General features: G+C 47.0%; 1 protein-coding gene across 1 annotated transcript in view; it reads left to right on the plus strand.

Moving 5' to 3' along the window:
- The first annotated feature begins 2402 nt into the window (after positions 1-2402).
- Positions 2403-22162, plus strand: part of KLHL28 (kelch like family member 28) — a 28257-nt gene continuing 8497 nt past the window's right edge. Inside the window, 4 exon segments of the mRNA XM_073608929.1 lie at positions 2403-2539; positions 16048-16946; positions 21997-22126; positions 22128-22155. Coding sequence (XP_073465030.1) covers positions 16048-16946; positions 21997-22126; positions 22128-22155 — 1057 coding nt within the window. The 5' untranslated portion in view covers positions 2403-2539.

The following is a 22162-nucleotide window of genomic DNA, read 5'->3' on the forward strand; positions in this document are numbered from 1 at the left end:
CGCGCTGTTCTACGTCCCGTTTGTACAGGCGTTCGTATTATTGTTGCCGGCCGGCTCTTTTTTACTGTTCTTATTGGAACTTTCTATGCTTATAAGCGTACACTTTTAATGAATTAATTACCACCCGGTTTTACCTATGGCGATTCCCCTTTATTTTGTCTCCGGATCATTTTGATCATCTACATCGAGTGGATTCAAATGTTTGGCTGCTGGCCGAGGATAAACACCTTCAGTCTCTAGGAGTAGTACATGGCCTGATCGGCCATCGGAGGCACTGGGAGGATTAAAGGCCCTGGCTGGGTGTTAGCCACAAGCTCTAATGCTTGTGCAGCTGGTAAGCTTGCACTCTACGTGGTTGTGGATTCACATTGTCCCATAAAGTCACAGGAGACAGTCACCATATTGTGTTGTTACAATCACTTACTTATTTTTCCTTCTGAGGATTTTTCAGGACTGTTTATTTTATACATCATTCAATATAAAATGTTTTTTATTGTTTTATTTTTATGTTTTGGACTGTTTTTTCACATTTATTCACTTGCACTCTTTTGGTTTCATATGCCAATTTCATCATTTTTTTTTAGATATATGGTTTGTGAGCGCAGCTCCTTGTGTTTATTTATCAATCTAAGAGGGCTCTTCTCCATTGACCACCAATCCAATGCCGCGTACACACGATCAGTTTTCTCATCGGAAAAAAGATATGACGGCTTTTCCGACGGGATTCCGCTCAAGTTTGCCTTGCATACACACGGTCACGCAAAAGTTTGCTGAAATTACGACCGTCAAGAACGCGGTGACGTACAACACTACGACGAGCCGAGAAAATTACGTTCAATGCCTCCGAGCATGCGTCGGAATTGCCATAGACGATCGCATTTTCGGATAGGAACTTTTCCTGACCGAAAAATTGAGAGCATGCTCTTAATCTTTTGCTGGCTGGAATTCCGCCAGCAAAAGACCGATGGAGGGTACACACGGTCACATTTTCTGACGAAAAAATCTCATCGGTCTTTTGCGGGCTGAAATTCCGATCATGAGTACGCGGCATTAGAGGGCTTTTCTCCATTGACCACCAACCTAAAGGGGTTGTTCTCCATTGGCCACTAATCTAAGGCAGCTCTTCTCCATGGACCACCAACCTAAGGCAGCTCTTCTTTATGGACCATCAATCTAAGAGGTCTTGTCTCCATTGACCATCAATAATCTCCACTGACCACCAACCTAAGAGGGCTCATCTCCATTGACCATCAATCTAAGTGGGCTGTTCTCCACTGACCACCAACCTAAGAGGGCTCATCTCCATTGACCACCAACCTAAGAGAGCTCTTCTACATTGACCATCAATCTAAGGGGGCTCTTCTTCATTGACCACCAACCTAAGAGGGCTCTTCTTCAGTACCACCAACTTAAGAAGGCTCTACTCTATTGACCATAAATCTAAGAGCGCTCTTCCTCATTGACCACCCACCTAAGAATGCTCTTCTCTATTGACCATCAATGTAAGGGGGCTCTTCTTCATTTGACCACCAACCTAAGAGGGCTCTTTTTCATTGACCACCAACCTAGGAGAGCTCTTCTCCATTGACCATCAATCTAAAGAGGCTTTTCTCCATTGAACACCAATCTAAGAGGGCTCTTCTTCACTGACCACCAACCTAAGAGGGCTTATCTCCATTGACCACCAATTTAAGGCAGCTCTTCTCTATGGACCATCAATCTAAGAGGGTTCTTCCTCATTGACCACCAACCTAAGAGGGCTCATCTCCATGGACTGTCAATCTAAGGGGTCTCTTCTCAATTGCCCACAAGTTTGAGGGGGCATTACTCTGTTAAACCACCAATGTAAAGTGTCTCCTCTCCATTGATCACCAATCTAAGGGGGTTCTTCTCATTTGAGCATCAATGAAGGGGGGCTTTTCTCCACTGACCATCAATTTGGGGGAGGGGGGTCTCTTCCTTATTGACCAAGTCCTCTACATCCCTCATACTTTTATTTATGAATAAAGCCATAGTATTGCCTTATCGCAGACATACCTCCGCCTAAAACTAAAAATCAATGCTGGTTCTGCACTGCAGCACTTTTCTTATTGGATATCTCTCCTGACTTCCTGTCCTGGTGACAACACTGAGGGGAAATCTCCCAAACAGAGCCTCAGGGGACAACCACAAGCCATTCTGCCAGTGCTTCTATTCTCTTCCATGCAGATCTAGAAGAAAGAGTCCTGGACGGAGGAGGACTCGCACAGGACACACTGACAAGTAGGACTAGAAGTCCCAGCATGTCAGGAGGAGGAGACACAGGACACCCTGTCCACCTATCCCACCATTCTCTGCTCAGCCCGCTGCTATAGCAACCCGCAGGCCCCACCCTGTTGAGCGCAGCGCACGCCGGGAAGTGTAGTCCGCCGGGGAGAGCCGCCCTCCATTGTGCTGGGCGGAGTCTGGCTGACCCGGAAGTGACGAGTCTCCGCTGTGTTTGGGTTGTGACAAGGAGGAGGCCGCGATCTGTCTGTTCCGCTGTCTCCGGGTGACACAGGTATGAGGACGGGGGAGGAGGAGACCGGACTGAGACGTGACCGGGAGAGAGAAGAGTGATGAGGGAGAACGCGGGATAGAGAGAGAGGAGAGGGGAGGAGCATGGGGGAGAGAGGAGCGTGGGATGGGGGGGAGAGGAGATTACCATGGGGTGAGAGAAAGAAGGGTGGGTTAAGAGAGGAGTATGGGGGGGGGAGGTGAGAGAAGCGCATGGAGGGGGGGTGAGAGGGAGAGAGAGAAGCATAGGGGGAGGAAAGGGTGGGTTAAGGGAGAGGAGGGTGGGGGGGAGAGGAAAGGAGCATGGGCGAAAGAGGGGAGGAAGTGGTGGGGTGAAAAGGAGAGGAGCATAGGGGAAAGAGAAGGGCGTGAGGAAGTGGGGGGTGAGAGGGAGAGGAGCGTAGGGGAAAGAGAAGGGCGTGAGGAAGTGGTGGGGTGAGAGGGAGAGGAGCATAGGGGAAAGAGAGGGAGAGGAGCGTAGGGGAAAGAGAAGAGCGTGGGGGGGGGGTGAGAGGGAGAGGAGCGTAGGGGAAAGAGAAGAGCGTGGGGGGGGGGTGAGAGGGAGAGGGGCGTAGGGGAAAGAGAAGAGCGTGGGGGGGGGGGTGAGAGGGGCGTAGGGTAAAGAGAAGAGCATGAGAAAGTGGGGGGGGTGAGAGGGAGAAGAGCGTGGGGTAAAGAGAAGAGCATGAGAAAGTGGGGGGGGGGGGGGGTGAGAGGGAGAGGAGCGTAGGGGAAAGAGAAGAGCGTGAGGAAGTGGGGGGGGGGTGAGAGGGAGAGGAGCGTAGGGGAAAGAGAAGAGCGTGAGGAAGTGGGGGTGAGAGGGAGGGGAGCATAGGGGAAAGAGAAGAGCGTGAGGAAGTGGGGGTGAGAGGGAGGGGAGCATAGGGGAAAGAGAAGAGCGTGAGGAAGTGGGGGTGAGAGGGAGGGGAGCATAGGGGAAAGAGAAGAGCGTGAGGAAGTGGGGGGGTGAGAGGGAGAGCAGTGTAGGGCAAAGAGAAGAGCGTGAGAAAGTGGAGGGGGGGTGAGAGGGAGGGGAGCGCAGGGCAAAGAGAAGAGCGTGAAGAAGTGGGGGGGGGGGGTGAAAGGGAGGGGAACGTAGGGGAAAGAGAAGGGCGTGAGGAAGTGGTGGGTTGAGAGGGAGGGGAGCGTAAGGGAAAGAAAAGAGCGTGAGGAAGTGGGGGGGGGGGGTGAGAGGGAGAGGAGCGTAGGGGAAAGAGAAGAGCGTGGGGGGGGGTGAGAGGGGCGTAGGGTAAAGAGAAGAGCATGAGAAAGTGGGGGGGGTGAGAGGGAGAAGAGCGTGGGGTAAAGAGAAGAGCATGAGAAAGTGGGGGGGGGGTGAGAGGGAGAGGAGCGTAGGGGAAAGAGAAGAGCGTGAGGAAGTGGGGGGGGGGGTGAGAGGGAGAGGAGCGTAGGGGAAAAAGAAGAGCGTGAGGAAGTGGGGGTGAGAGGGAGGGGAGCCTATGGGAAAGAGAAGAGCGTGAGGAAGTGGGGGTGAGAGGGAGGGGAGCATAGGGGAAAGAGAAGAGCCTGAGGAAGTGGGGGGGGGGTGAGAGGGAGAGCAGTGTAGGGCAAAGAGAAGAGCGTGAGAAAGTGGAGGGGGGGTGAGAGGGAGGGGAGCGCAGGGCAAAGAGAAGAGCGTGAAGAAGTGGGGGGGGGGTGAAAGGGAGGGGAACGTAGGGGAAAGAGAAGGGCGTGAGGAAGTGGTGGGTTGAGAGGGAGGGGAGCGTAAGGGAAAGAAAAGAGCGTGAGGAAGTGGGGGGGGGGTGAGAGGGAGAGGAGCGTAGGGGAAAGAGAAGAGCGTGAGGAAGTGGGGGTGAGAGGGAGGGGAGCCTATGGGAAAGAGAAGAGCGTGAGGAAGTGGGGGTGAGAGGGAGGGGAGCATAGGGGAAAGAGAAGAGCGTGAGGAAGTGGGGGGGGGTGAGAGGGAGAGCAGTGTAGGGCAAAGAGAAGAGCGTGAGGAAGTGGAGGGGGGGTGAGAGGGAGGGGAGCGCAGGGCAAAGAGAAGAGCGTGAAGAAGTGGGGGGGGGGGTGAAAGGGAGGGGAACGTAGGGGAAAGAGAAGGGCGTGAGGAAGTGGTGGGTTGAGAGGGAGGGGAGCGTAAGGGAAAGAAAAGAGCGTGAGGAAGTGGGGGGGTGAGAGGGAGAGGAGCGTAGGGTAAAGAGAAGAGCGTGAAGAAGTGGGGGGGGGTGAAAGGGAGGGGAGCGTAGGGGAAAGAGAAGGGCGTGAGGAAGTGGCGGGGGGGGTGAGAGGGAGAGGAGCATAGGGGAAAGAGAAGGGCGTGAGGAAGTGGGGGGTGAGCGGGAGAGGAGCGTAGGGGAAAGAGAAGGGTGAGAGGGAGAGGAGCGTAGGGGAAAGAGAAGGGTGAGAGGGAGAGGAGCGTAGGGGAAAAAGAAGGGCATGAGGTAGTGGGGGGGGTTGAGAGGGAGAGGAGCATAGGGAAAAGAGAAGAGCGTGAGGAAGTGGGGGGTGAGAGGGAGAGGAGCATAGGGGGAAATAGAAGAGCGTGAGGAAGTGGGGGAGGGAGGAGAGCGTAGGGGAAATAGAAGAACGTGAGGAAGAGTGGGGGGGTGAGAGGGAGAGGAGCGTATGGGAAATAGAAGAGCATGAGGAAGTGGGGGGTGGTGAGAGGGAGAGAAGCGTAGTGTAAAGAGAAGAGCGTGAGGAAGTGGGGGGGGTGAGAGGGAGGGGAGCGTAGGGTAAAGAGAAGAGCGTGAGGAAGTGGGGGGGGGTGAGAGGGAGGGGAGCGTAAGGGAAAGAAAAAAGCGTGAGGAAGTGGGGGGGTGAGAGGGAGAGGAGCGCAGGGTAAAGAGAAGAGCATGAGAAAGTGGGGGGTGAGAGGGAGGGGAGCGTAAGGGAAAGAGAAGAGCGTGAGGAAGTGGGGGGGTGAGAGGGACGGGAGCGTAAGGGAAAGAAAAGAGCGTGAGGAAGTGGGGGGGGGTGAGAGGGAGGGGAGCGTAGGGGAAAGAGAAGAGCATGAGGAAGTGGGGGGGTGAGAGGGACGGGAGCGTAAGGGAAAGAAAAGAGCGTGAGGAAGTGGGGGGGGTGAGAGGGAGGGGAGCGTAGGGGAAAGAGAAGAGCATGAGGAAGTGGGGGGGTGAGAGGTAGAGGAGCGTAGGGTAAAGAGAAGAGCGTGAGGAAGTGGGGGGGTGAGAGGGAGGGGAGCGTAAGGGAAAGAAAAGAGCGTGAGGAAGTGGGGGGGTGAGAGGGAGAGGAGCGTAGGGTAAAGAGAAGAGCGTGAAGAAGTGGGGGGGGGTGAAAGGAAGGGGAACGTAGGGGAAAGAGAAGGGCGTGAGGAAGTGGCGGGGGGGTGAGAGGGAGAGGAGTGTAGGTGAAAGAGAAGAGCTCTGAAGAATTGAGGGGGGGGGGGTGAAAGGGAGGGGAACGTAGGGGAAAGAGAATGGCGTGAGGAAGTGGGGGAGGGGTGAGAGGGAGAGGAGCGTAGGGGAAAGAGATGGGTGTGAGGAAGTGGAGGGGGGGTTGAAAGGGAGAGGAGCGTAGGGGAAAGAGAAGAGCTCTGAAGAATTGAGGGGGGGGTGAAAGGGAGGGGAACGTAGGGGAAAGAGAATGGCGTGAGGAAATGGGGGGGGGGGGTGAAAGGGAGAGGAGTGTAGGGGAAAGAGAAGGATGTGAAGAAATGAAGGGGGGGGGTGAGAGGTGCATGGTGGTGGTGAAGGAGAGGAGCATGGGGGGGGCGGTTGAGAGGAGCATGGTGGGCGGGGGGTAAGGGAGAGTTGGGAAGGGAAAGAGGGAAGTATGGGGTGAGAGGGGGAAGGAGCAGAGCACGGGGGGGTGGGTGATTTTTTTTTCACCAATCAGAGTGCGTTTATTAATCTTTATTTTGACATTAGGAGTACATGACAGTTGTGATTAGTGTACATCAGTCTGGTTTTCTCTAGTCCTTTGGGCAGAGATGAGATGGAGCTGATAGTCTGCAGGTAGTGAGGAGAGAGGTGACACCTGAGAGGAGATTGGTTGTAGGGAGAAGATGAGTGACACAATGGAGGAGACTGGATTCGGCAGTGAAGTAGAAGGAAATCGGGGACAGATGATCAGACTGTTACTACATATGATGACAAGGCTGGGACAGGTGATGGGATGCTGGATTGGCTGATTGATAGTTGATACACAGTGAGGAAAATAATTATTTGATCCCCAGCAGATTTGGTAAGTTTGCCCGCTTACAAAGAAATGAAGGGCCTATAATTTTTATCATAGGTGTATTTTATATGATAGAGACAGAATATCAACCAAAAATCCAGAAAAAACACATGATACAAATGTTATATAAATCAAGTTGCAGTTCACTGAGTATAATAAGTATTTCATCCTCAAGCAAAACATAACTTAGTACTTGGTGGAGAATCCCTTGTTGGGAAGCACAGAGGTGAGATGTTTCTTGTAGTTGGTGACCAGGTTTGCACACATCTCAGGAGGGATTTTGGTCCACTCTTCTTTACACATCTTCTCTAAATCTATGAAGTGATTGTAAGGCTTCGTTTTTAAATTTTTTTTAAAATAACAAACATATCATACTTAGATCCACTGTGCAGTTCGTTTTGCACAGAGTGGCCCCGATCCTCCGAGTTCTGGGGTCCCCTGGCGGCGCTGGTAGCTCCTCCCCCGCATCATATAACCCCCTAGGAGAAGCGCTCTCCCGGGGGGGTTACCTTGCAGGCACGCTCCGGTGTCCAGCATTTGGTGTCCATAGACACGAATGTAGGACTCGGGCCACGCCCCCGCATCATTGGATTTGATTGACAGCAGCGGGAGCCAATGGCTGTGCTGCTATCTATCCAATCAAGAGCCGAGACACCGGGGAGAGGGGAAGAGCGTGTCTCTGACGGGGAATACAGGACTCAGGTGAGTAAAACGGGGGGGGGCAGTCAGTGACAGAAGTTTTTTCACCTTTATGCATTAAGGTGAAAAAAACATGAGGGTTCATAAGCCCTTTAAGGTTTCTTGGCTGTCGCTTGGCAACTCGAAGTTTCAGCTTCCTCCATAAATTTTCTATAGGATTAAGGTCTGGAGACTGGCTAGGCCACTCCTTGACCTCAATGTGCTGCTTCTTGAGCCACTCCTTTGTTGCCTTGGCGATATGTGTTGGGTCATTGTCATGCTGGAAGACCCATCAATGACCCATCTTCAGTGTTCTGGTTGAGGGAAGAAGGTTCTCATCCAAGATTTTACAATACATGGCCCCATCCATTGGCCCCTCAATGCAGCAAAGTCGGCCTGGACCTTTAGCAGAGAAACAGCCCCAAAGCATCATGTTTCCACCTCCATACTTGACTGTAGGGATGGTGTTCTTAAAGTCATAGTCAGCATTTTTCTTCCTCCAAACACGGCGAGTCGAGTTAATGCCAAAGAGCTCAATTTTGGTCTCATCTGACCCCAGCACTTTCTCACAAGCCTTCTCTGAATCATTTATACTGTATGTTCATTGGAAAACTTCAGACTGGCTGGAAAATGTGCCTTCTTAAGTAGGGGGACCTTGCAAACGCTACAGGATTTCAATCCATGGTGGCGTATTGTGTTACCAATGGTTTATTTGGTGACTGTGGTCCCAACTGCCTTGAGATCATTCATAAGCTCCTCCCGTGTGGTTCTTGTCTGATCCCTCACTTTTCTCATGATCATCCTCACCCCATGAGGGGGTACATCTTGCATGGACCTTCAGACCGAGGGCGATTGATGGTTATTTTGTGTTTCTTCCATTGTCCAACAATTTGTCTCCTCACCAAGCTTCTTGCTGATGGTCTTGTAGCCCATTCCAGCCTTGTGTAGGTTCACAATCTTGTCCCCGATGTCCTTTGACAGCTCTTTGGTCTTGGCCATATTGGTGAGGTTTGAATGGAAGAAATATTCTGTGGACAGGTGTCTTTTATACACATAACGGGTTGTCATTAGGAGCGCCTTCTTACATTGACCAGACTAATCTGTGTACCGCATGAGCACCTACTTTAGCCAGTCTGTGGGAGCCAGAATTATAGTTGGTTGGTAGGGGATCAAATACTTATTTTTTTTTCTTGCTGAACTCGGTTTATAACATTTAGTATTGTGTTTTTTCAGTTTTTTTTGGTTGATATTCTGTCTCTCTCATTTTTAAATACACCTATGATAACAATTCTAGACCCTTCATTACCTTGTAAGTGGGCAAACTTACAAAATCTGCAGGGGATCAAATCCTTATTTTCCCCACTGTAGGTGACTACAGGTTTTCACCCTGGAGATAGAAGGCATGCAGACGATCCGGAGCTGTGAAAACAGGAAGATCATACACCTCAGACAGGTGACAGAGGGGGGAAGAGGTGGCAAAAACAATGTATGTGGAAAAAGACCGTAATGTGAAAATAGGACAAATCATAGAGATGTGTCTGGTGCCAGGCTGCAGAGATTAGACAGATGATAGTGATGTGGTTGTGTGATGAGATGAGACAGATGGCTGTAGAAATTCAATAAGTGGTAGAGATCTGACTGTACAAATAGGACGGGATGTGGGAGAGACCTGTGACTGTAGAGTAGAGATATGTGACAGATATCAGACTCTTGGGGGGGCTTTCTGCAGACACAAGTTAGGCAGTAGATGGTGGATAACAGAGATCGGCATGGCAGTATATTACTGGTGGTGACAGATGAAAGTAGTAGGAGATGGATGACTGACATGATTAAGACAGGCGATAGTTGATGTGCGTTATGAGTGAAAATGATGAATGACAAGCATCATAAGGTAGACACAGGTGAGATAAATTATGGATTACGGGTGTGATAATAGGTATGATGGATGACAGGCATCATAAGGGAAACAGGTGAAAATTTAGATGTAGGTGAGGCAAGTGATGGATGACAGGTGTCATAAGGTACATAAGTGAGATGAGTGATGGATGACAGGTGTCATAAGGGACATAGGTGAGATGAGTGATGGTTGACAAGTGTCATAAGGCACATAGGTGAGATGGATGACAGGTGTCATAAGGGACATAGGTGAGATGAGTGATGGATGACAGATGTCATAAGGGACATAGGTGAGATGAGTGATTGATGACAGGTGTCATAAGGGACATAGGTGAGATGAGTGATAGATGACAGATGTCATAAGGGACATAGGTGAGATGAGTGATGGATGACAGATGTCATAAGGGACATAGGTGAGATGAGTGATTGATGACAGGTGTCATAAGGGACATAGGTGAGATGAGTGATAGATGACAGATGTCATAAGGGACATAGGTGAGATGAGTGATGGATGACAGGTGTCATAAGGGACATAGGTGAGATGAGTGATGGATGACAGGTGTCATAAGGGACATAGGTGAGATGAGTGATGGATGACAGGTGTCATAAGGGACATAGGTGAGATGGATGACAGGTGTCATAAGGGACATAGGTGAGATGAGTGATGGATGACAGGTGTCATAAGGGACATAGGTGAGATGAGTGATGGATGACAGGTGTCATAAGGTACATAAGTGAGATGAGTGATGGATGACAGGTGTCATAAGGGACATAGGTGAGATGGATGACAGGTGTCATAAGGGACATAGGTGAGATGAGTGATGGATGACAGGTGTCATAAGGGACATAGGTGAGATGAGTGATGGATGACAGGTGTCATAAGGTACATAAGTGAGATGAGTGATGGATGACAGGTGTCATAAGGGACATAGGTGAGATGGATGACAGGTGTCATAAGGGACATAGGTGAGATGAGTGATGGATGACAGGTGTCATAAGGTACATAAGTGAGATGAGTGATGGATGACAGGTGTCATAAGGGACATAGGTGAGATGAGTGATGGATGACAGGTGTCATAAGGGACATAGGTGAGATGAGTGATGGATGACAGGTGTCATAAGGGACATAGGTGAGATGAGTGATGGATAACAGGTGTCATAAGGGACATAGGTGAGATGAGTGATGGATGACAGGTGTCATAAGGTACATAAGTGAGATGAGTGATGGATGACAGGTGTCATAAGGGACATAGGTGAGATGGATGACAGGTGTCATAAGGGACATAGGTGAGATGAGTGATGGATGACAGCTGTCATAAGGGACATAGGTGCGATGAGTGATGGATGTCATAGGTGTCATAAGGGACATAGGTGAGATGAATGATGGATGACATAGGTGTCATATAGGACATAGGTGAGATGAGTGATGGATGACAGCTGTCATAAGGGACATAGGTGAGATGAGTGATGGATGACAGCTGTCATAAGGGACATAGGTGCGATGAGTGATGGATGTCATAGGTGTCATAAGGGACATAGGTGAGATGAATGATGGATGACATAGGTGTCATATAGGACATAGGTGAGATGAGTGATGGATGACAGGTGTCATACGGGGCATAGTTGAGATGGATGACGGGTGTCATAAGGGACATAGAATGTGAGATGTATGTATGTAGACAATGTATGGGACATGAGTGAGATGTGCGATAGATGACCAGCATCATAAAGGAGACAGGGGATGAATATTGAAACCTAAGCGAGACAAATGATGGTTGAGTGACATGTGGGACAGGTAGAACGGGTAGCTTTGGAGAGAGACTAGCTTTGTTTAGAAAGGAACATGGGTAAGACAGGTGATGGATGACAAATGGCTTTGATGAGTCAGATGATGGGTGACATTGCCAGTGGCTAAGGGAAGACGTAGGTGAGGGAAGATCTGTTAAATGGGTGACAGGTGACACAATGCAGATACTAGTTAGGCAGTACATGGTGATACAGGTGATGATATGAGAACGTTGTTGGATCAGAGCTCACCATAAAGATCTGGGCAGAATGGAGGAGTCTGGTTTCTGGTTTCTCCAAAGCCTGAACCAAAAGCTCCAGAGACCAATTTTCCAGTGCAAGAAAAGTGATTAAAGTGAAACCACGACTAGTCATTGTAGGTAATGGCTCAGTTTCCATTGTCTTTTTTTTTTTAAATCCCCAGTCACACTTTGGCATTCTTGTGCACTGTGTTTACACACATTTATTTATTTTTTAGTGTGCTAAAATACGTTGCATTAAGGCAGCCTTTACAAATGAATGGACTGCCATTGTGTGAAAACATCCAAAAAACAGACGTGCGCCATTTTTGTTAACGCAGTGCACCACAATGCTAGGCAGCATAAAATATCCAATTAAACTGCTGTAACATTTTAGGTTAAAACAGGTTTTTGTTGAATACATTTTGCAAATGTTTATACAGCCACACTGCTGCGTCCTAGCACCTCTGCAAAATGTGGTCTGTAACTGAAATATTCAAGTTCCCAATTTGAGGCATATATATACAGGGGCATCTCATAAAATTAGAAGATCAAATAGTTCATTTATTTCAGTATTTGTATTCAAAAAAGTGAAACTCCTGTATTTTATGAAATGGCGTTACACACAGAGTGATCTATTTCAAGCATTTTTCTTTTAATTTTGATGTTTATGGCTTGCAGCTAGTGAAAACCTAAAATTCAGTATCTCAGAAAATTTGATTATTACATAAGACCAATAAAATAAGGATTTTTAATACAGAAATGTTGGCTTAGTGAAAAGTATGTCCGTGTACAGTATAGTATGCACTCAATACTTGGGCCGGGATCCTTTTGTATAAATTACTGCATCAATGTAGTGATAAATGGGGAGTACTCAGAATGGTCAGGGGTGGGTAGTGGGTTCCCCAGGGTTCTGTGCTGGGACCAATCCTGTTTAATTTATTCATAAATGATCTGGAGGATGGGATAAACAGTTCAATCTCTGTATTTGCGGACGATACTAAGTTAAGCAGGGCAATAACTTCTCAGGATGTGGAAACCTTACATGAGGATCTAAACAAATGAATGGGGTGGGCAACTACATGGCAAATGAGGTTTAATGTAGAAAAATGTAAAATGATGCATTTATGAGCAAAACACTGGGAGGAGAACCTCCTGGGGGAATCTAGGATGGAAAAGGACCTGGAGGTCCTAGTAGATGATAGGCTCAGCAATGTCATGCAATGCCAAGCTGCTGCTAACAAAGCAAACAGAATATTGGCATTAAAAAGGGGATCAACTCCAGAGATAAAATGATAATTCTCCCGCTCTACAAGGCTCTGGTCTGGCCGCACCTGGAGTATGCTGTCCAGTTCTGGGCACCAGTCCTCAGGAAGGATGTGCTGGAAATGGAGCGAGTACAAAGAAGGGCAACAAAGCTAATAAAGGGTCTGGAAGATCTTAGTTATGAGGAAAGGTTGCGAGCACTGAACTTATTCTCTCTGGAGAAGAGACGCTTGAGAGGGGATATGATTTCAATGTACAATTACCGTACTGGTGACCCCACAATAGGGATAAAACTTTTCCGCGAAAGGGAATTTAAAAAGAGATGCGGCCACTCACTAAAATTAGAAGAAAAGAGGTTTAGCCTTAAACTACGTAGAACAGGGATATGCAATTAGCGGACCTCCAGCTGTTGCAAAACTACAAGTCCCATGGGGCATAGCAAGACTCGGACAGCCACAAACATGACACTCAGAGGCAGAGGCATGATGGGACTTGTAGTTTTGCAACAGCTGGAGGTTCGCTAATTGTATATCCCTGACGTAGAGGGTTCTTTACTGTGAGAGCGGTAAGAATGTAGAATTCCCTTCCACAGGCGGTGGTTTCAGCGGGGAGCATCAATTTAAAAAAAAACATTAGATAAGCACCTAAATGACCACAACATACAGGTATTTACAATGTAATACTGACATAAAATCACACACATAGGTTGAACTTGATGGACTTGTGTTCTTTTTTTTTTTTCAACCTTGCCAACTATGTAACTATGTAATGCGGCGTGGTATTGAGGTGATCAGCCTGTGGCACTGCTGAAGTGTTATGGAAGCCCAGGTGGCTTTGATAGCGGTCTTCAGCTCTTCTGCATTGTTAGGTCTGGTGTCTCTCATCTTCCTATTGACAATACCCCACAGATTCTCTATGGGGTTTAGGTCAGGTGAGTTTCTTGGCCAATCAAGCTTAGTGATGCCATGATCACTAAAGCAGGTATTGGTACTTTTTGGCAGTGTGGACAGGTGCCAAGTCCTGCTGGAAAATGAAATCAGCATCTCCATAAAACTGGTCAGCAGAGGGAACATGAAGTGCTCTAGAATTTCCTACTATAGGGCTGAGCTGACTTTGGACTTGATAAAACACAGAGAACCAACACCAGCAGATGACATGGCTCCCCAAATCATCACTGACTGTGGAAACTTCACACTGAACCTCATGCAACTTGGATTCTGTCTCTCTCCACTCTTCCTCCAGACTCTGGGACCTCGATTTCCAAAATGAAATGCAAAACTTTTTTTTTTTTTTTTTAATTGGGGTCTTATGTAATAATCTAATTTTCTGAGATACATAATTTGAAGTTTTCACTAGCTGTAAGCCATAATCTTCAAAATTAAAAGAAAAAAATGCTTGAAATATATCACTCTGTGTAATGAATCTAAATAAAATATGAGTTTCACTTTTTGAATTGAATTACTAAATTGAATTAACTTTTTGATGATATTTTAATTCTGAGATGCACCTGGATATAGCCGTGCATAAATGGAGCTTTACAGACCATACTTTGTAGAGGTGCCAGGACGCGGCTGTGTGGCCGTACATGGATTTGCAAACGTACTCAACAAAAACCTATTTTAACCTAAATATTAAAGCTGGAGCTGGGGAATTTTCTATGTTTAAGTCTATTGCTTTACCCATGTGAACCTCATTTTTACTAGTTAATAATATGAGTGACCTCCATTGCTTTTGCTTTCTTGCTCTAGCCACCTCACCTCCGGAAGATTTACCCCCCCCCCCCCCCCTTTATGACAGGCCATTTTTTACAATTTTAAAATTTCCAGCGATGTTTGCTGCCCCCTTATTGGCTGAGACCGCAGCACAGCGCCATTGGCCCCCACTGCTGTCATTCAAAGCCAGTCAGCCAATGAGGAGAGAAAGGGGGTGGGTTCGGGCTGCAGCTCCGTGTCTGAATGGACACAGGGAGCTATGGCTCGGGACCTCTCATAGCAAGCTGCTTGTTTGTAGGGGCACCCAACAGGAGGAATGGGGCCAGGAGCAGAGAAGAGGGACCCGAGAGGAGGAGGATCCGGGCTTCTCTCTGCAAATCCATTACACAGGGCAGGTAAGTATAACATGTTTGTTATTTTTACCTAAAAAAACAGACTTTAGTATCTATTAGATTGTAAGCTCTAACGAGCAGGGCCCTCTGATTCCTCCTGTATTGAATTGTATTGTACTTGTACTGTCTGCCCTAATGTTATAAAGCGCTACGTAAACTGTCGGCGCTATATAAATCCCGTATAATAATAATAATAATAATTAGGGGTAAAAGTTCTATACTCTGTTCCTTGCTCCAGCACTCTTCTCATTGAAGCTCTGGGATGTGTGCAGGCCCTGGATTTTATCAAGAACCATTTCAAGGTCTAGTCCTGCATTGTATGTGCGGAGGGAGGTATGCAACTGCAGGCTGGATCACCTTAGAGAAAGGAGGCTGTGGGGAGCGGTCACACAGATGAGGGGAGCCGGCCTCCTAGATTTAAAGTGTAAAGTCCAAGCAAAAACAAACTCTTAACCTGCTCTCTGACACATTATAAACCTAAACTATCTAACCCTGTGAAGTAAAAATCGCTGTACTTGCCTATCCTGCAGCCGATCCGGTCCGGTTCCCAGCAACGGAAGCTGTGTGCAGGAGAGGACTGACAGTGGCTATGAAACGGCTGGGAAACAACGTCGCCCATAGACTTACTATTGAGCTTTCGTTGTCGGCTGCCTCCCCTGCACCCGCTTCCACACTGGACAGCTGATGCTGGGACTGGACCTGAGCGGCTGTAGAATAGGGAAGTTCTACTTTAAAGAGCCTTTAACCCTTGCATTTTGTTCTAATGCCTAGAGTTGGGCTTTAAATGGCTGACAGGTGCTCTTTATTGGTATTTTTCTTGTGTTATTGCCATCATTAAAGGAGTTGTAAAGGCAGGAGGTTTTTTATCTTAATGCATTCTATGCATTAAGATAAAAAACGTTTGAGTGTAGCAGTCAACCCAGCACCCCCCTAGTTACTTACCTGAGCCCCATCTCTCTCCAGCCATGTCCATGAATGTCTAAGCTGTCCGGGACACTCCTCCCTGATTGGCTGAGACACAGCAGCGGCGCCATTGACTCCCGCGGCTGTCAGTCAAAGTCAGCCAGCCAATCAGGGGAGAGAGGGGCCTGGATCGGGGCCCTGTGTCTGAATGGACACACGGAGCTGTGACTCGGCTCGGGTGCCCCCATAGGAAGCTGTTGACTGTGGGGGCACTCAATAGGAGGGAGGGGCCAGGAGCAGCCAAGAGGGACCTGAGAAGAGGAGGATCCGGACTGCCCTGTGCAAAACCAACTGCACAGAGGAGGTAAGTATACCATGTTTATTATTTTTATTTTATTTTTTTTAAACTAGACTTTTACAATCATTTTTAACCAGCTTTAAATTATGTATATAAGTATATGTTGTTTTTATTTGTCTTTTCAGATGGACCAGTCCTCCCAGTCCTACATGCTTGCCAACATAACCCACTTGCACTCAGAACAGCTTCTGCAGGGCCTGAACCTCCTCCGCCAACACCACGAGCTCTGCGATATTGTCCTCCAGGTTGGCGATGTCAAGATACACGCCCATAAAGTGGTGCTTGCCAGCATCAGCCCCTATTTTAAAGCCATGTTTACAGGAAACCTTTCAGAGAAAGAGAATACTCAGGTAGAATTCCAGTGCGTCGATGAGGCCGCTCTCCAGGCCATCATAGAATACGCCTACACAGGGACAGTTTTCATTTCCCAGGAAACAGTCGAGTCTCTTCTTCCAGCGGCCAACCTGCTACAGATCAAGCTAGTGCTGAAGGAATGCTGTGCGTTCCTGGAGAGCCAGCTCGACGTGGGCAATTGCATTGGCATCTCACGCTTTGCCGAGACTTACGGCTGCCACGAACTTTACCTAGCTGCCAACAAGTTCATTTGCCAGAACTTTGAGGACGTCTCTCAGACGGAAGAGTTTTTCGAGCTGACGAATTCGGAGTTGCACGAGATCGTTTCCAATGACTGTTTGAATGTTGTTAGTGAGGAGAGTGTGTTTTATGCGCTAGAGGCCTGGATCAAGTATGACGTACAGGAGAGGCAGAAGTTCCTCTCCCAATTGTTGCACTGTGTCCGACTGCCTTTGCTGAGTGTCAAATTTCTCACCAGGCTTTATGAAGCTAATCACCTTATACGCGATGACCACACCTGTAAACATTTACTCAACGAAGCTCTGAAATACCATTTTATGCCTGAACATAGACTGTCCCATCAGACGGTGCTAAAGACTCAGCCTCGCTGCGCTCCCAAAGTGCTTTGCGCGGTGGGAGGGAAAGCTGGACTGTTTACGTGTTTGGAGAGGTATGTCGATGTAGACATGTAAGGGTCTTCCATACATAGGCAGCTGACCCATCGAGTATGGTGCTCTTATTGTGCGCAGCGCAAACCTCTTTTCTGGTTTTAAAGAGAACCTGTCACGTTGCTGATTTAGAACAAAGTAAGAGGTTCTCTTTATAGCCCACCTTCTCTGCTACTAAAGCCTGGTACACACTAGCAGTTTTTTTTTTTTTTTTAACTGAACAAAAAAAAAAACGTAAGAGCTTGGGAAGGAGCCGCTGTACTACCTATCTGATGTTAGTACAGCAATCTCCCCTGCTGAGCTATTGTGTTCTGACAGGGGGACGCCCCCCTCGCCAGAACACACCGGTCAGTGCTCTGAGAGCACTGATAGAATGCCAGCTTCTGTCAGGCGGGCTGCAGTACACACAGGCCGAATGTCCGCTGGTTTCCCATTGAACCGCCCAATATTCATTGCGTATGTACAGGCCTTAAAGTACAACTAGAGGCAAAACAATTTATTTTTGGATAGCTTGGGGATAGATTAAAACATCTGTCATTTTTTTTTTTTTATATATTACCGTCTGTGCTTCCGTTAGTAAGTTTCACCCTCCTCTATTTGTCCTATTTTAACATTATCACTGAAAGTAAAAGAAAATCCCAAATTTTGGGTTGTACCCAGAAAAGTAATGGAGAGGGCATCTTACCATGGGAACATGTCAGAAACCATGAAATCAGACCGAGACAGAAGTACAGTTAAATCACACTTGTTTAATAATAAAAGTAAAAAGAACAAATGTAGTCAAAACACAGCCAAAGTTCAGTAACCGGAACAGATAGTCAGCCAAGCCAGAAGCCAGGGATCAATGTAGTGGAACAGCAAGCAAGATCTGGAGCCAGAAGGGATGTCAGCAAAGCCGGTCTTTAAACAGGAACGCAGGAGATAGTGATGTTGACCAAGGCGAAGGCAGAGATCCACTGGGCTGAACAACTTAAGTAGGCAGGACTGACGAGCAGGATATCATCAACAGTTGAGTAACTGTGGAGAGATAGGAGCTGGCAATTAGCCGACAGCTGAGCGGCCAGCTCTGAGAAGGAAGGGCAATCGTTTTGGTGATAGGAAGCAAAGGTAAATCTCCTCAATGGGACACAGATGGCAAAAAACAGACTGACAGGAGTTATGTCCCTCCCTTGCTCTATCCAAAATGGGGGGGGGGGGGGGATGGGGGAGTTTTGCCCATAGTTCTACTTTAAGGCTTACCTTCCTCGAGCACCCCTGCTGATATCCAGATTTGAAACCCCTGTGTAAACTTGTGTTAGAACGAACTCCAGCTAATTACCTTTTCCCCCCTCCTTTTCATGGCTGTGAATGGGCCCTGATAAATGGCTAGTTATGTTATCACAGTTCTGTGATAGGTTGCGTAGATATTACTATACATCATAGTTTGATTCTGTTGCAGCCCGCTGGCTTTAAAGTGATTGTAAAGGTTTGTTTAAAAAACATAAATAAAAATAACAAACATGTTATACTTACCTTCTCTGTACAGTGGTGTTGTGCAGAGTGGCCCTGATCCTCTTCTGGGGTCCCCCCGGCGGCGCTCCTGGCTCCTCATCATCGAGTGCCCTCACGGAGAGCCGCTTTCCATGGGGGCACTCGTGCGTGCGCATTCCCGAGTCCTGCTGCTGTGTCCATTGACACAGACAGCAGGACTCGGCCCCGTCCCCGGCTCCCATGTCACTAGATTTGATTGACAGCAGCAGGAGCCAATGGCTCCTGCTGCTTTCAATCTATCCAGTGAGGACCCGAGACAGCGGCCGGAGCTGCTGGGCTTGTGCTCGTCGATGGAACGATCGGGTTCAGGTAAGAAAAAGGGGGGCAACTGGAGCACAAAAGGTTTTTCACCTTAATGCATTAGGGTGAAAAACCTGTGCTGCAGCTCCTCTCAGACACCCAACCCCCCCCCCCCCCCCCCATTTTTTTTTTCCTTACCTGAGCCAACTCCGATCCAGCGATGTGCATGAGCGCAGTTGCCCCAGTTGCTGTCTCTCTCCTCATTGGATAGATTGATAGCAGCCCTGCTGTCAATCAAATCCAGTGAAACGGGAGTGTGGGGCGGGTCCGAATCCTGCTGTCTGTGTCAATAGATGCTGCAGCGTGACTCGGGAGCGAGCCTGCATAGGTGCCCCCAGGGAAAGCGTCTTTCTGTGGGGGCACCCAATGAAGAGGAGGGGCCTGGAGCGCGTCGGGGCACCCCAGAAGAAGAGGATCTGGGCTGCTCTGTGCAAAACTTTTGCACAGAGCAGGTAAGTAGGACATGTTTGTGTATATATATATATATATATATATATATATATATATATATATATATATATATATATATATATATATATATATATATATATATATATATATATATATATATATTTAAAAAAAAAAAAAGGGTTTACAACCCCTTTTAAAGTTCCAAAGATTTGAATGGTGGACATAGCTCTTGAGGTAGTCCAGACCCCTTTTAAAAATGGTGGAGAACCGCCATTAATAGTTTTAGAGTAAAATCAGAAATCAAGGCCTCCATTTTAGATTGTACATGGGGTCATGGGGCTTCCCAGGTGCTCAGAAGATGAATTTGAACAAGCATAGAAGGGGAATCTTTTAATGGGGACACATGTTCTAGTGATCTAGTCACTGTGGTCTAAGTGGGAATTTCCTTCAGTTTGGAGAGATTTGCTCTCATTTCCTGTTGTGTTTACAGGACAGGGTGTGACTGAAAATCTCCCCAATGGCAAAAATAAAAGCTTGATGATTTTAACCATTCTCTACCTGAACCAAAATGTAATAAAAAAAACAATTCAGCTTTGGATCCAATTTAACCCCTTCATGCCTAAGCCCTTTTCTGACATTTGTGACTTACAAGTTAGAATCAGTATTTTTTGCTAGAAAATTACTTAAAACCCCCCAAACATTATATATATATATACATTTTATTCTCTAGGGTCTCTGAGATAGAGAAAATATATATATATATATATATATATATATATATATATATATATATATATATATATATATATATATATATATATATATATATATAGTCTCTATCTCAGAGACCCTAGAGAATAAAATGGCGATCATTGCAATATTTTATGTCACACTGTAAAAAAAAAAAAAAAAACCCAGTAAAGTTGGCCTAATTTTTTTTGTACAATGCGAAAGATGTTACGCCAAGTAAATAGATACCCAACATGTCTCGCTTTAAAATTGGACGAAGTACGGTACTTGGGCTAGAATTATTGCTCTCGCTCTAACGATCGTGGCAATACCTCACATGTGTGGTTTCAACACCGTTTACATTTGCGGGCGCGGCTTGCGTATACGTTCGCTTCTGTGCGCAAGCATGGGGCACTTTCATTTTTTATTTTTTATTTATTTTTTTTACACTGTCCCCCTTTATTTATTTTTGATCACGTTTATTGCTTTTAGAAGGAATGTACATCCCTTCAACACATCCCTTGTGACAGTAATAGGCAGTGACAGGTACTCTTTTTATGGAGGGATCTGGGATCCCCAGATCTCTTATGCACTTAAAAGCATTCAAAACGCCAAGTTTGGCAGTCTTTTTGAATGATGTCATTTTTTAAAAATTTGGCGCCTTTTAAATCTTCTGTAAACCGGAAGTGATGTCATGACATCGCTTCCGGGTTCCTAGATCTGAGACCCGATCTAAGCCGATTCCGGCTTTGTTGGGGTCTCTGGCCAGCTGGGACTCCTGGTGGGATGGGAGAGAGCGCACGGGGGGAGGAGGAGGGCGTCCCGTCCCACTGCTTGTAAAAACAGCCAAGCAACTTTTAGCCGCATCGATTGTTATAAGAAAGCTCTAAAAAACCCCTTCAAGCAAAGGCCGCATGTTTGTGTTACGTCGGCGTGAAGGTGGTTAGTCTAAGTTCACCTTTTTGTTCACCCTCTTTTTTTTTTTCTCTAAATTCCAGCTCTCCTATGTACCAATATAGCATTAATGTACTATTAATGTACTTCTTTTGCAAAAATAAAACTGCTTTTTTCCAGCTGTTTAAAAACACTGCTTGATTGCTTCTGCCTTACTTCCTGGCCAGACACTGGAAGGAGTTGACCAGCTGATCTCATTAGCACACACCCTGCATCATCTACCCTCAGCTGGTCAACTCCTTCCTGTGTCATGACCTAAAGTCTGTCCAAGAAGTAAGGCAGAAGTAATGGAGCAGTGTGTTTTAAACCGCTATGAAGAGAGTGAGGTAAGCCTGTGTAGAATAAATGGAAAGCTTTTTTTAATTTTGCAAAATAAGTACATTTAATGCTATATTGGTACATAGGGGAGCTGGAATTTATAGAGAAAAAACAAAGGTGAACTTGGCCTTTAAATGTGTGATAGTATAAATGCCTTATGCCCCGTACACACGGTCGGACATTGATCGGACATTCCGACAACAAAATCCATGGTTTTTTTCAGACGGATGTTGGCTCGAACTTGTCTTGCATACACACGGTGACACAAAGTTGTCGGAAAATCCGATCGTTCTGAACGTGGTGACAAAAAACACGTACGTCGGGACTATAAACGGGGCAGTAGCCAATAGCTTTCGTTTCTTAATTTATTCTGAGCATGCGGGACACACTTTGTGTGTCGTATTTGTGTACACACGATCGGAATTTCCGACAACGGATTTTGTTGTCGGAAAATTTTATATCCTGCTCTCAAACTTTGTGTGTCGGAAATTCTGATGGAAAATTTGTGATGGAGCCTACACACGGTCGGAATTTCCGACAACAAAGTCCTATCACACATTTTCCATCGGAAAATCCTATTGTGTGTACGGGGCATATGACTCGGAAAGGGTCTGGACTGGGAAAAGTCGTCAAACCTTCCTGCATTACACAGTCCATCACAGGAGATGTGTAGACAGGAGAACAGTAGGCAGAGTGATGATGTCTCTTCTTGCTAATCCAGCTCTTGTTCTGGAATATAGCTTTCAAAATGGTGTTTTGAAGACGTGTAATTTGCAATGCTTGATTCGGTTGTCACTTTCTTCTTTCCAGCATGGAGATGTATTTCCCCCAGGACGACTCTTGGATAGGCCTGGCGCCTCTCTCAATGCCTCGTTATGAGTTTGGACTATGCACCCTGGACCAGAAAGTGTATGTTGTTGGGGGCATTGCCACTACTGCGGGGGGGCATTGTCACCCACATGCGACAGGGCATCAA

Source organism: Aquarana catesbeiana, linkage group LG13, assembly GCF_042186555.1.
Source record: "Aquarana catesbeiana isolate 2022-GZ linkage group LG13, ASM4218655v1, whole genome shotgun sequence".
In the NCBI taxonomy this organism is placed as follows: Eukaryota; Metazoa; Chordata; class Amphibia; order Anura; family Ranidae; genus Aquarana; species Aquarana catesbeiana.